This window comes from Falco naumanni, chromosome 9, assembly GCF_017639655.2.
Source record: "Falco naumanni isolate bFalNau1 chromosome 9, bFalNau1.pat, whole genome shotgun sequence".
Lineage (NCBI taxonomy): Eukaryota > Metazoa > Chordata > Aves > Falconiformes > Falconidae > Falco > Falco naumanni.
Window position 1 is genome coordinate 23,398,211 of NC_054062.1, and position 14,780 is coordinate 23,412,990.

The following is a 14,780-nucleotide window of genomic DNA, read 5'->3' on the forward strand; positions in this document are numbered from 1 at the left end:
AAAGAAGACAAAACAGCTTGGTTTGATCCACATAACTATGTCTTTTTTTTTTTATTATTAACTTGTGCCTTACAATAGAAGAAGAAAGAGTGCAAGCAAACATTTTGCTGGTTCCAGGAACTACTCTGGCACCACCGTGAGGGCAGTAAGGTCTTGTGATGATAACCTTGCCAGGGCACTGACACGCAACACACACACACGCGGAGTCTCCGGCTCTTGCAAAAGCGATCGCTGGCAATTTTAAGGCATTGAAGGAAACCTATGGTTGTAAATCCTATATCAAATTTGGCACACGTTGGAACAGTTAGAGCGGAGACAAGGATGCTTTGTGGGCTGGTGTTCGTGAGTCCTGCAGCTTCCCAGCACTGGCTGAGGCATGGTGCTAATGTGAGTGTGGGGCTTTCATGTGACAACTGTGCAGCCAAACGAGGGGCCCTGCAGACCCCGACCTTCTGGAGCCAGCAACACCAAAGTGCTGCACCCCACAGCGTGGTGGTGCCTTCAGCTCCTGTGCACTGGTCCCCTGCCCTGCACCCGCTGCTAGCAAGCCCTGTGTGCCTGGCTGGACCGATGCTGCTGAAAACCAGACAGAGTTGTCAGGACAAAAAATAGGAACATTCCTTATAGTTTAAAATGCAAGTGGCTCATAGACCAGACATCAGGTGTGGTTACAGTCCAGTATGGCTATTTCTGTGCTTCTGGGATTAAAAGTAGGCGGCTACAGCTTGAGTGGGGAAGAGTTTAGCTATACGTGGATTTAGATAGTAGATGAAGGTCTGTAGCCTTGAAAATAGTTATAGTAGACATGTTGTTTCCCTCACCCCCCCTCCCCAGAGAGCTGGCTGAGCAGTGGTCCCAGCCAGCTCCCCCTCGCCGGCTTCGGGCGGAGGGGGGAAGGGGTGGTGGGTGCTATGAGTCCACTGTGCCACCACAACGACAACCAACATGCACCTATAGCTACCTGCCCATGCCTCTGCCCCATTTAAAGGGGAGCAATGTGCCAAGCTCGGCCTCCGCATGGCAGAACCTGTGAGGAAGCTGGCCCTGGGTCGGTATCCCCAGGGGGCTGTGTGTTTCTAAGGGGGGCTTCCCCTAAGTCCAGTGCGGCTTTGTGCCTGGAAGGGCAATTTAAAGGCCGAGTGGAGACTGTTCCCCCTCAAATGTAAAACAGATGGGGTCCTGACCATTACATTTTTGCATTCGTGACAATTCCTTCATGCAGGTTTAATCTCCCTCTTTTCTTGACAGAGGTTATGGTACCCTCAATCATATCAGCCCTTCTGGATGTTATTTTAGAGGTCACTTTAATAACCTCTCCTTGCTCCTCCTCTTTGAAGGACAGAGTAGAGGAACTAAAGCTTTTTGGCTGGAAGGAGTAAGTGGGGTTGGGGAGGGGATTGGGTGCTGAAAGGCCGACGCTCCCCATGCTGAAGAGGGTCTCCTCTCCCTCCAGCAGCTTCCTGCAAGCACATCACAAGGGAAGAGGTTAGTCTCAGACATCTCACGTGAAACATCTGCAAAACCTGAGGGCATGCTGTAACCTGCGGGCAAGTCCAACCACTCCAGGCCATCACACCAGCCTGTGGTGGACACTGGCTCAGGTCACACTGCACCATGAAACTGATTCAAAATTCTATGCTTTGGTCAATCAGTTTTGGAACACCTTGAAATATGGGGTACGTGAGACCGGCTCCCTCCTCTCCCCCCAGAAACATCAGGAAAATAAAACCCCAAACCAGAGGGACTCCACCTTATGCATCTACTTTGACTCTGCAAGAGAGACAAGTTTCCAACCCCAGCTGTCCCCATTACAAAACATTGCCCCTGGGACACCTAGGGGACATGGTTCATGGCTGCTAGATGGAGGCATGACATGAAGCCATGGCTGTTCCCCAGGCAGGAGCACAGCAGGTCCATGCAGGGGAGATGAGCAACATGATGGTGTTGCTCCTCGAGTGTGTACCCAGGCATTTTCTGGGCCCTTGAAAATAACCCAGCCCGGTGGGGTCAGGAAACTAGGCTTGGGATGTGGCCAGGCAGAGCAGAGTAAGAGCAGTATTACCTGTAGGCAGCTATCTCGATATCAAGGGCCATCTTGACATTAAGCAGGTCTTGGTACTCCCTCAAGTGCCGAGCCATCTCATTTTTGGTGTTTCGCAGATCATCTTCCAGCTGCCCGATGGTGTCCTGCAAAGGCAAGCGTGCTCAGGGCTGTGTTTCGGAGCAGGGGCCTCTCCCACAGGTTTTCTGCTCTGCCCATCATGAAAATAGGGAAGATGTAATGGGTGACTGGTCCATGATGGTATATCCCACCAGGAGCTTGGGACCATGATGTCTCATGTGAACAGGGATGAAGAAGCAGGCAGAGCACTGGGCGTGCCTTGTGAGTGTGTGTGCTGGGGGGAGGCTTTGAACACTGATGGATTTACATGGTTTCCCATCTGCAGCAGGGTCTGTGAGACATGGTGGGGGCAAACAGCACACAGTGGTGGAGCCCCCAGTCCCACGAGGGATGAGGCAGATTGCTGCAGAGGGAAGGGAAATTTGGGGCTCAAACATCGTCAAAGCAGGGGCAGTGGCTCAGCAGGACAAGTGAGAGCAGCCAGTGCTGCAGCAGCCCACATCTGGAGCAGGTGCCTGGAGAAGGGCTGCAGTATGCATCTGGAGGGGCTCAAGAGGAGCCGGGACATGCAGCTGGGTGGTGCAAGGAGAGGTGGTGCTGCCAGGGCAGGAGGGAAGAGCCGGCTCCATGAGGGGAAGTCTGACACCTTCCTCAGAAAATGGCTCAGAGCCCCAGGGTGGGGGGCTCTGAATACAGGGATCTGTGGGGGTTACAGAGTCAGGGGCTTGTCCTGCAAGAGCCAGGGTGCTCAGCTGGATGACAACATCCTTCTAGCATCCTTCCCATAAGCTTTGCCCTGCCATGGCTGTTACAGCCAGCTCTAGCTGGAGTCTGAGGCCAGATCTCCTGCTAACAAAGGGGAGTAATCTTTTTGTTGTGGCTTTTGTGTTTTTTTTCACCAGAAATTAAAGCAGCCTGGTTTTCTCCCACATGCAGCCAGCCACCCCGCTGTGCCACCGGAGGAGCGTGATTTGGAGCAGGAATGAGTAAGCAGTTTGCATCTAAGTGATGGTGCATCCCTGCCTGCAAAGCCCTGCAATGGCCACTGCCAATGTCTGCTCTCCCGCACCCCCTCCCACAGCCAGGCCTTTGTGATTACTTCCAGCTCTTCTGTTCCAGCGAATGAACTCTGTCCTGCCACACCATCCCCATCCTGTCCCTGTCCTCATCCCCATCCTCATTCCCATCCTGTCCTTTCCTTTGTGTCAAGTATATTCTGCCTTGGGCACAGTGAGCTGCAAGACCTGGAGCTGCCCAAGGAGCAGGGAGCTGTGCTGCAGTGAGCCCAGTCTGAGCAAAGCAAAGTCAAATTCCTTGGAAAAGCAGTGCCAGCTCATCCTGCAATGTGGTAGGGCGCATGTCACTGTCAAGTTAGCTGGACACATCCCACCTTGCAGGACATTTATGGGCCATCCTCGGGGTCTCTGCCTTGGCCTGTGCTGCCCTGACCATCTCCTGCAGCAAGATTGCTGCATGGAGCTGTGCTCTGAGGTGGGATTGGGCAATGGGAAAGGGTTCAAGGAGACCATTGGGGCATCAACTGAAAAGCCCCAGGATGTCCACTGACCTGCTGCACAACAGGTTAAAACCTCTGCTCTGATGCAGCCAGACTGCTGCTGCACCGAGGAGCCGTGACAGGAAGGAGACCCTACCCCAGCGCAGCCCCACTCTTGCTGCTCTGACCCTCTTTGCCTTCAGCCCCCTTCCCTCTGCCTCCAGTCTGCATGAACAAAATGCTCTTTAAAAATGGGTTATCCTTGTTACCTTGCCTGTACCTCTCTTCCACACTGCAGCTCTACCAGCTGGTTGAATAAAACCCCCTCCTCACACCATGGCAAACCTATCCCCTAATGGAAAGCTCTCACATACTGGTGCATATGACTGGATAGCCTAAAAATATAAAGGCATGCCCCTGCTTTAGCAGTCTATAGGAACATTTTAAAAGCTCAAACAATACCAATATTATCTTTTTAAACAGACTTCCATCCTTTTCCACCGGTTGCAGTTAGGGAAATTGTTTAGCTGCTACACATGCACATTGCTCAAAGGACTCTTAAGTATTACCCCACTTAAAGCAGATCCTAAGGGCCATGCAGGAAAATGCTGCTGTGCTGTTGCTAAAGCAATTTCAATTATGGTGCTGTTTAATCCAGTTGCATTATTTTTTTTTCTTCCCAATTGACAGGTTGTTTCCAGAATCCCTCTTTTCACATGACATCAAGACTATTTAAGAAGATTACTCTGTGTAATCCTTTTACCCACTACAGGAAATATTGCACGTTGCCTATTTCCACAACATTTATCGAAGAAGTCCTCAACTATTCAGGAAAATTGAAGCAGCGTGGAGCTACAGTCACAAGTTCTAGAGGGTATGGCAAAATGTGGCCTTGAAAATGACATGGCATTATTACTTGGGTGTGAAATAACAGCATCCTTCAGGTATAATGCAAGGCAGTTGTTTCAGTATTTAGAAGGGAACAGCTTGGTTTAGAAACCACAGATCATTTAATAGCCATGTAACAGAACAATCTCAGGATTTATTTCATTAAAAATCATGAATGTTTCCCTGTAGCAAGAAAATGTGGTAATACTGCAGTAATGGAATAAGAGATACAGAGCGCTCAGCGTCTGCCCCTTGTGAGTCTTTCCACAGACATAAGAGATGCTGGGATCTGGCTGCAAATTCAGGCCTAACGTTCGCAGAGCTCAAATTTCTGCAGCGCAGGTGCCAAGAGCCAGGCCACAGGGCAAGGGGCCAAGCCTGGGCAGACAGCTTCGAGGAATTGCCTCACGACGTCAAGGACTGTGTGGGCAGTTTTGAAGCTGACCCTTAAGGGACAGGGCAGGGATGGGGCGATGCCCCAAACAGTGCTTCCATGTGCGGGGATGTCCCGTGGGGGAAGGGGGTGGGGAGGGAGTGTCCTGGCCCTGCCTGTCCCCCAGAAAACCTGCCCTCTGGAGCTCTGGCCATGGATAAGGGGTGAAGGCAGCAGGCGATGCCCTAGTGAGGCAGGATGTGTTGCCCTGTGCCGGGGTGGGAGGAAGGCTGCGGGGAGGATGCCTGGCGCTGCGCAGTGCTGGGGGGGCACTGCCCCCGCACGGGTGGGCACCGCACAAGGCAAGAGGAGGCTGGTGCTGTGTAGCGCTGGTGGCTGGAGGTGTGCGTGGGGGAGTGTCGCATACAGTGCGGACAGCACGGTGCGGGAGCGGGGGGGGGGGGGGGGGGGGGGGGGGGGGCACCGTGCAGCACCCAGCGGGGGTGTCCAGCGCTGCACCGAGCCGTGGGAGGGGCCGCTGCGGAGGCTAGAGCTGCGCTGCAGGGTTTTGCGTGCAGCGGCGGTGCTCAGCGCTGCACAGGGCCAGGGGAGGGGGAGCGCTGGGTCGGAGGTGACGGTGCTGCGCAGAGCCGGTGCCATCGCGTGGGGACGCCGGTGCCCGGTGCTGCACAGTGCGGGGGCAGGCGGCTGGGACGGCGGCGCCGAGCGCCGGGGCAGACCGCGCGGGCGGAGGACGCCCGGAGCCGCAGGGCACCGAGCGGCGGGGCGGAGCGGAGCCGCCCGGCACTGCCCGGGGCAGGGGACCCCGCGCGGGGCGGGGACGGTTCCCGGCACCGCCCGGCTCACCTGCAAGCCGGCGGCCTCGGCGCTGTGCCGCTCCTCCAGCTCCTGCAGCTGCCTCTCCAGGGACGGGTGGGCGCCGCGCCGGCTCTCCATCTCCGCCAGGCGGGCCTGGAGCTGGCGGCGGCACTCGCCGGCCTCCCGGCGGCTGGCGCGGACGGCCTCCTGGCTGCGAGCCGCCCGCTCGTGGAGGCGGGCGCAGCGGGCGCGGTACCAGTCCTCGGCCGCCTGCAGGTTGCGGGCCGCCAGCGCCTCGTACTGGGCGCGCAGCTCCCGCAGCGCCCGCCGCCAGGTCGGGCCGCCCCGCCGGGGCCGGGGCCGGGGGCGCGGCGGCGCGGAGCGCGGCGCCCAGCTGCGCCAGCTGCTCGGCGTGGGCGCTGCGCAGCGCCGCCAGCTCCTCCCGCAGCGCCGCCGCCCGCCGCTCCAGGTCGGCGCGGGCGCGGGCGGCCCCCTCGGCCGCCTGCTGCCGGGAGCGCAGCGCCTGCTCCGCCTCGGCGCGGCCCCCGCGCCTCCTCCTCGCAGCGCGCCCGCAGCCGCTGCGTCTCCTCGGCCAGGCGCGCCCGCTCCAGCGCTGCCTGCGCCCGCTCGCCGTGCGCCTCCTCCAGGCGCGCGCGCAGGGCGCGCAGCTCCCCGCCCAGCAACTGGCCCCAGCCGGCGCGGCTCGGCCGACCGCTGCCGCAGCGCCGCCAGCTCCGCCGCCAGCGCCCGGTTCCGCTCCTCCAGCGCCCGCACCCGCTCGATGTAGCCGGCGAAGCGCTCGTTGAGGCCCTGCAGCTGCTCCTTCTCGCTGGCCCTCGCCCGCCGCGGCTCGGCGCTGCGCTCCCGCTCCCGCCCCGGCCCCGGCTCCGCGCCCGGGCGCGCCCGCCGGCCCGCCGCCCCCTCGGAGCGCCGCGGGGCCTCCGCGAAGAGGTGGCGGTAGGAGGCGGCCAGCGCCGCCGGCTCCGCGCTGTAGCTCATGGCGGCGGAGCGGGACCGGCGGCGGCGGCGCTTATGTACGGCGGGGCGGGGCTCTGCGCGGTGCGGAGCGGGGCGCGGGGCGGGGCGCTCGGGCGGGGCGGTTCGGTGCGGAGCGGTGCGGAGCGGTGCGGAGCGGTGCGGAGCGCGGGCCCCCGGGCCGGCGCGGCAGGCGGCGGCGGGAGCTGTCCGTGCGCCGCGGTGCTGAAGGGCTGCGGCGGCGGGCGGGGCGCGGGGCGGGACAGGGGGATGCGTCTGCATGTGGGGACGGACGGACACGCACACGGACGCACACGGGCAGGTGGACAAGGTCACACGCACACCGAGACAGACGGGCGCACAGGCAAGGACATGCACAGTGAGACACACACATACAGATGCTCAGAGCCAGACGGACAAAGGGACGAGCAGCCGTGCAGAGAGGTGCAGATGCTCACGCAGACAGATGCACAGGCGAGGAAAGGCAGGCAGGCAGAAGGAAGCAGGCAGAAATGGGCAGGTGGAGAGACAGAGTCAGGCAGACACACAGAGACAAAAAGGCAGGCAGGCACACAGTTGCACAGACATGCACACACAAATCGCTCCTCCTGGGGGTATCCCCAGCCGTCCCCACCGATGCTAAAATGAACCCATCCCTGGACAGTTGGAGTGCAGGGACGTGCCTGGAGGAGGGGGTGCCCAGGGCAAAGTCTCATTGCCAGTCCAGGTATGCCACAGGGGACACATGGGGGAGGATTTTGGATTTTGCCTCCAGGTTGTTTGCCAGGAACTGAACGAGCCTCTTCAGTTTATCTCCTGTCCACACAAGCATGCTGGGCCTTCCCACTGGCACGGGTTTGCTGAGAGAACCCAGGACTGCAGAGCTGATGGGAACAAGGGGACACCTATACCCCCCTTCCAAGACAAGTGCCCTGTCCAGGAACATGGCACCCTGCGCACGACCTGCCAAGAGACCAGTGATAAGTGTCTGACCTCTGGGAGCAGCAGCACAAAATGTAGCTGTGACATGGAAAAACAGTTTAAAAAACTGTGATCCAGATGTGAGGAATGTGATTAAATGTGCAGCCAGATCCTGTCTCCTGCTATACATCTCTTGCCACTGACCTCTCCACTGATGCCCAGTTCCTTTACTCTTTTACTTGTCCTTGTTTCTCCTCACAGATGACTAGGGGACAGCATGATGGGGTGCAGGAGATGAGCAGGGAGGACGAGCAAGCCAAGGCTGGCACTGGAGCAAGGTGTGGCTCCTAAAAAAGCTGTGGCTTTTCAAAGGGACCAGCCAAATGGGGACAGGTGGCGCTGGGGTTCACATCTCCTTGGGATCAGAAGTTAATCATAACAGTGGCTACAGAGGAGGCCCTGCAAGCATGGAAGTAACCCTGGCTGGAGTGCACAGGACCCCATATCCCTGCAGCCGTGCTTGGATGGGAATGGCATTTCCATGGGGAAAACATCCCTTTCACTTGGGAGTAAGGTGAGCCCAGCCCTAGCAGAGCACTGCCCCACACTGCAGGAGCAGTCTGGTCCTACGCATGCAGTCAGGAATTGGAGACAGGATCAACACACACATGTGTATGCCCCACCTTAGTCCCATATTATCTGTCCCACCAGGCATAGGAGGAGTGAGGAGTGTTGGTCATTGCGGACAGAGGGAAGAGATGAGCTATGTGCACACTTGGGTGAGAGACCTGGCTTGTGCCTGGTTTTTCCAGGACTCCAGCCTGCTTGCAGGTAGTTTTCCTGGAAAAACTCAGTTTTCCTGAAGCTCATTTTAGGTCAGGGATGGTGAGGTTACAACACTTAGATCACTCAAGTAGCTTGTGTTTCAATGGCAGAGCAGGCTGGGGCTCCCAGACACCCTGGCCCTGGGGCGCGATGCCTGGCCCGGGCTGCCTGGCTCACACTGCTGATGCAGAAATCCCCTCCTTGGTCTGGGTTTTTTTTCAGGTCTTTCACATTACTCCTCACACACAAGCATGTTTTACCACTTCCGCGATATCTGTTGCTTTGCATTACAGGATCCTAAGTCAGGTTTCTGCTACTGGAAATAACTGATCAGATAACTGAGAAGTTTCCAGCTCTCCTTAGTTATGTGTGTGGCATTGTTTTGATGACTTTGCTCTGATGCTTCTTACTGATGATAGAGGCTTCTCTGGTTCTCTTTTGTCTTGGAAATGTGGAATGCAGCTTACCCTGGCCTCCTCACTTGTGCTGTGTGAGCATTGCTGTACATATGTAGTCAAACAGGGGCACTAGGAGTGTCACAACCTCCTCCAGCAGAAGAAATGCAAAGGCGTCTGCAGGGACTGCTGAGGTCCATGAGTAAAGAGCCTGGGATTGAATTCCATTGCCTCCCAATACGTTGAGGTGTTCTGGAGTCTTTCTACACAGACAGGAGGAGACTGCGTGAACAGGTGGGACCTGAGCCAGCTGGTGTGACTGCTGGGACCTTGTAGCTGAAAGAGCACAAGGAGTTGGAGTCAATAAATGATGGTAAGTGCTGCTGTTCTGCAGAGCAAGGATGTGGCTCCAGCTTGCTGGAAGGCTGCTTCTTTCAGAGGAGCAAAGGGTGGCCAAGATCTTGGGATCCACCTCAGCATGAATTGCCAGTTCTGGGGGTGCTCCCATGTTCCAGGCAGCTGCAGCAGGACCCCCACCTCAGGTAGCTGGCACCCAAATGCAATTCCCTTGCAAACCCCTTGAGCTCCTGACCCAACTCTTGGGGCCTGCCTTGGCCAACAAACCTGAGAGCTGTACAGCCCTCCCAGTGAAAGGGAAAGCTGCAGTGCAGCTGCACTCTGGAGAAGAGAGCCATGTCCCAGAAGACTGGAGTGAAGTCCTTGAAAGACCCAGACCCAAATTCCCCAGTTTCCCCAAATTAAATTAAATTAAATTAAATTAAATTAAATTAAATTAAATTAAATTAAATTAAATTAAATTAAATTAAATTCTATTCTGTTCTGTTCTGTTCTATTCTATTCTATTCTATTCTATTCTATTCTATTCTATTCTATTCCATTCCATTCCATTCCATTCTATTCTATTCCATTCTATTCCATTCCATTCCATTCCATTCTATTCTATTCTATTCCATTCTATTCCATTCCATTCCATTCCATTCCATTCCACCCCACCCCACCCCATCCCATCCCATCCCATCCCATCCCATCCCACCCCATCCCATCCCATTACATTACATTCTAAGGCCAGAGGCTGGAGACAAGCTGTCAGACCTGAAATGAGATGGCAAGCTGGAAGTGGGCACAAACTGAAACCAGGGCTGTGTCTGGGCTGTCAGCCTCAGGAAACCTCGATGCCTGAGTAACACATGGATCTCTGTTGGGACACACACACACAGCGTCAGGAGAAACTTTATAAGGCTAGAAAACAGAGAGAAAAAGCAAAAAGGAATGGTCCCATAGCCAAGATTTGTACACTACTGAACCCCAGTGGGTTGTATCAGGGATTAAATTGCGCAGGACCATTCCATACCTCACAGTTGCTTCAAAAATCAAGCCTTTGTGTCTGAGACAGCAGGACTACTCCTTAAAACTCCATGATCCTTTCTGTACAGCAGCTGCCTGCTGACAAGACTCATTAAACGATTTATCTCCCGAGCTGCAATCTGCCCAGGCTTGTGATTCAGAGGAAAAAGCCGTCCTCTGAGCCACGCACACACAGCAATGGGATACACACCTTCTGGCCCATTTCCAGCACACCCCATTAGACTAATGTTCTGGGTAGGTGTTTCACCACCCGGCTTCACCACAGAAGCTGCATAAGAGGGAAATACCTGCCGGCAGTGGGAAAAAGACAGATCCAAGTGTCTCCCGTGGGGCTGCTGCCAGATCTGCAGCACAGGTGGGTCTGACCCCCTGCAGGAGGGAGAGCTGTGGGGGTAAAGGCAGCAAAATGAGGGAGAAAACATATGTGATAAACACATATAAAGAAGGATATATTTGCTGAGTTGCACACACACAAAACCACTAACAAAAATAGCAAAATGGCTGTACTGGATTCCTCTAACTCAGGGGTTTGTTTCTGACTGTGACAGATTTGTGCTTCCCTGGTATAACTTCTGTGGTTCAGGCTGTCTGTGGCTCTGGCCCACCTGCTCAGCAGTCACATCGCTCTGTTAGCTGGCCCTTATCTAATCAGTGCAAGTTCACGTCCTGGATGCCACTGTGCTCTGCAATCCACAGTCTGATAATGTACTGTATGAGAAAACATCATATTTGTTTGCAGGTCAGAGCCGCTGCCAAGCTAATTTCATTCCATGCCCCTGGCTTGTGGGACACTCCATGCCCCTGGCTTGTGGAACACAGTGGAAATGCTGGACATGGATCCCCCCCCCCACCTCCCCATGCAGAATTTTGCAGGTCTCTGCCTCACCCCTCTCAATCTCTTTCCTAGGCTGAAGGATTTTTGTCTATTGAGTTTTCCTTCAAGGAAAAGCTGTTTCATACTTCTAGTCATCCTTGTTGGTTTCAGTGCATCTTCTGGGGTTGTGTTGGAAAGGTGCACAGGCACGCAGACAGTCAGGACCCTGACATGAAGGTACATGGAAACGAGCTCCCAGATACAAGTGGATGCATCTCCAAGTGAAACTCCTTGCTTGGATGCCCGGCGTAGGTGCTGTGATATTGGGACGTGCAGGCTGAGCTCGGCGCTGAAAATGGGCTTTGCTTTGGCCAGAACTAATGGTGTGTATTAAAGACTGATGCTGCTGGGTGCTTCCCCTTGGCAAGGTGATGGAGCAAGGCCACATGGGCCACATGTGCCCGGGCTGGCAAAGCCCTGTCTGATGGCATGTCCCTGTGCCGTGGAGGGTAGTTCCAGTGCCTCATTGCCCAGAGCAGAGCAGAGGGCAATAGGGAAAGCCGAGGGAAGCATCCTTGGGGAGACAAAGGAAGGACTGTGGCAGAGGGGCCAGAAAGGCCGCTGCCCGAGGAGGGGAGGCATTCCCAGCCTCTGGCCACTGCCGAGGCACGGGAAGGGAGGCCGGCCCCGGGTGCTGGCGGTTTGGCAGCCACCCGGCCCAGGGATGAGCTGGGGCAGGCGGACGGCTGCGGCCACTCTGGCTGCTGGTGGCACCACCCCGAGGTGGCCAGGACCCCACGGGGGCTGCGGCCGTTTCCAGCCCTCCAGGATCAGGAGAAATGGGCAGAAAAAGGGAGGTTCATTTTGCCGGGAAGGGTTGGTTTTGCCTGGCACTTTTTGGGGCGGTGCTGGCCCAGCGTGGTGCAGTTGGGAACAGCAGTGTTTTGGCTTTGCACAAGCATCCCCTGAAGCTTTCCAGCCCGGGCCGCCATGCCCGCAGACGTGAGGGCCGCAGGCTCCTGCTCACTGGTGGCCGCAGACCTTTGCTCGGGACAGGCAGGCAGGACCCCCCTCCTCCTGCCGCTGCGGCTGGTGTCCCCCAAGGCCCCAGCCATCACCCCTGTGCCACCCACTCCTCGGACCTCCTCGCCACCCTTCTCCCAGCGAATGGAGTGCACCCTGAACCCCCGAACCCCAGCCCGCGCCGCAGACGTGCTTCCCCCAAAATGAAACAATTCATGCATTGTTGTAGCCAAAGCTCTGCCTCCTTCAGCCTGCACGGCACTGAGGCCAGCCGACAGAACCGGGGGGGCTCAGGCAGGCGGGAGGGCAGGGCCGGGGAGGCGCAAGGCCGGGAGGGCAGGGCCCGGGGTGCAGCCCCGGCGGTTTTGGCCGGAGGGACGCCGGGCCCCGGGGGGGCCGCTGAGGCTTCGTGCGGCCGTTCCGCGGGTTGGCACATTGCCGCCGCTCCCTGCCGCGGCCGCTCTGCGGCCGAGCGCCGGGCTCGCACACTCTCCCCGGTCCCTGCCGCCGGGAGGGGCGGGCGGCGGGCGGCGCCTGCGCAGTGCGGCCGCCTCGGCGCTGCGGCAGTGTGCGGGGAGTTCTTCCGAGCGCGGCAGGAGGTGAGAGCGGCCCGGGCGCGCGGGGGCAGTGCGCGCGTGCGGGTGCGCGTGCGCGCGCCGGGCGCGTGGCGGGGACCGTTGAGGGGGACCGTTGGGGGGAGCGCCCCCTCCCCGCTCCCCTCAGGCGCGCGCCCCGGGGAGGGGGGGGCTCCGTCCGCCGCGGCGGCCGGGGCTGAGGCGGGGAGGGGCAGCGAGCGGAGCGCGGTGCCCGCCGGCGGCACTTCCCCTCCTGCCGGTGAGGGGATGCCGGCGGGGGCATGCCGACGGGGGCCGCTCCCCGCGTGCCCGGCCGCCCCTCTGCCGTGCCCGGCCGCCGCTGCCTCCCCGCGCCGTCCCAGGCAGGGCGGCCCCGCCGTTACCTCAGCCTGTCCCGTACGGGGCCCCTCTCCCGTCCCCGGCGGGTGACCCCCCGCGCCCCCAGGCAGGGCGCCGGGCTGCCCGCTCCCCGCCGCAGGCTGCCCCCGCCCGGCGGGGGGCGCCCCGGAGCTGCCCGCTCCCCGGGGCAGGGCAGGGCGGCCCGGCCGGGGAGCGCTGCCCCTGCCAGCCGGCCGAGGCGCGGCGTGAGGAGCCGGTGCCCCGGGGCAGGCGCTCAGGGGGGGCTGGGGCCGGGGCCGGCACCGCCGGGTGCGTTTCCGCCTTCCGCCCCCACGTGGGCCGGAGGGTCCCGGCGGCGCCTTCCAGCCCGCAGCCTACCCCCGCGGTAGCCGCCGCCCCGGCGGAGACCTGGGCGGAGGCCATCGATCTTCTTCGCTGGGGAAAACGAGCCCGGTCCCGGCTCCGGGCAGAGCGCTTCCCGGACAGCCTTGCATCAGGGCGAGGGTTCATTGTCACCGCTCTGTTCCGTTTGAGTTGCTCTTGGCAGTCCGGCGGTATCGGGCTCGAGCTGATAACCTAAAGCCAGGAGCGAGGCACCAAATAAACTAAAAAAGCCAGCGCAAAACTGCTTTGCTTACGTTTTGCTTATGCTTTTTTGTTTTTAATCCCCCCTTTTGTGCCAAAAATGATGTTGCAAAATGTATGGCGGAAACAAGCCCACACCGGTTTCTGATAGACTAGATGACTTAATAGGGCAGTACTGTTTCTTGTAGCACAGGCAGTTTTAAAAATTCCTGGAACTAACTGAGATTATGAAACCCTCGAGTTTATTCCCATGGTAGTGTTTCTAAAGGCTGCCAAGCTGGATACTAAGGATCTTCTTTGACGTGGTCCTGAGAACATTCCTCCCAAAGCATAACCAGTTATGTTTTAAAAGATTAATTTTTTTTTTTAGCTCTGGAAGACTTACCATTTGAACCTCAAAGACTGCAAAATGCTTTCTAAGTAGTCACTTAGAAACGTCTCACCCTTACCTATCCACATGGTTCCCTGTGTCAGTGTAGAACAATATCCTGGCACTGACTGAAATATATTGTGTTAATCCATATACCAGCTGGTCACTAGTTAATCTTCAGATTTTCAGGTCCTTTTAGGTCCTACATGGTTTTATTGAAAACCAGAAATGAAACTCAAAACTACGTTTGGATCTTTGGTTCGTGTGCTGAATTTGTAGTTATAGCAGTGAGGGAAAAACCCTGGCACTTTACTTGCAAACCGATCAGCTTAGCTCTGGAAGTCTGTCACAGTCCTTGTCAGCCTGTGTCAACCTAAACATATTTTAGAGTAGAACTGCTGTTTAAAATCGTCTATTGCCATTAGTCCAGAGTCCAAAAGATCATTCAGGAACTTGCTGGTTTGATTAACAGCAGTTGGAGTTTGTTCAAGCATAGATGTAGTTTCATTATATAGTACAATACAACCTTTACTCTGTATAGCGTCATTCAAACAAATTGTATGGCAAAATGCGCCACTGAATTACATTTAAAATGCTCCATTGAATTAAGTACAATTGCAGAGATAAATGGGGAGAAAAACTGTAAGAATGGGAGAAATGTTTTCAGCTGAGGTTTGAAGTTAACAGCCTGTTAGTATATTTGCATTGGTAGCATTAGTGTTATACACTGTTTCTAGGATATACGCTAGCAAAAATCAGATGCAAGCTGAAATTTTCCCAGGCAAATTTCCAGTTTGTAGGCAATGTTGTTGTTGTTGTTATTATTATTATTATTATTATTATTATTATTATTATTATTATTATTATTATTATTA

At 56.7% G+C, this 14,780-nt stretch overlaps 2 protein-coding genes and 1 long non-coding RNA gene across 4 annotated transcripts in view; 1 reads left to right on the forward strand and 2 right to left on the reverse strand.

Moving 5' to 3' along the window:
* Window positions 1–21: 21 nt before the first annotated feature.
* INA (internexin neuronal intermediate filament protein alpha) lies at window positions 22–6,750 on the reverse strand. The gene is given in 6 exon segments (XM_040606988.1): window positions 22–1,460; window positions 2,063–2,187; window positions 5,746–6,021; window positions 6,023–6,241; window positions 6,243–6,386; window positions 6,388–6,750. Coding segments are annotated over 6 exon segments (1,347 nt in total). The 5' UTR covers window positions 6,697–6,750; the 3' UTR covers window positions 22–1,186.
* Window positions 6,751–8,668: 1,918 nt separating this feature from the next.
* On the reverse strand, window positions 8,669–12,448 carry LOC121093940. The gene is made up of 2 exons (XR_005829693.1): window positions 9,927–12,448; window positions 8,669–9,149 (listed from the first exon to the last, which is right to left on the reverse strand). It is a non-coding gene; the product is annotated as an uncharacterized LOC121093940 (long non-coding RNA).
* Window positions 12,449–12,553: 105 nt separating this feature from the next.
* The window catches only part of NT5C2 (5'-nucleotidase, cytosolic II), a 63,420-nt gene continuing 61,193 nt past the window's right edge, over window positions 12,554–14,780 (forward strand). The window contains exon 1 of one of the 2 annotated variants that reach the window (XM_040606916.1): window positions 12,554–12,635. The gene's annotated coding sequence lies outside the window, so the exon portion shown is untranslated. The remainder of the gene's footprint in view (window positions 12,636–14,780) is intronic. The other variant, XM_040606917.1, reaches the window with a different exon arrangement.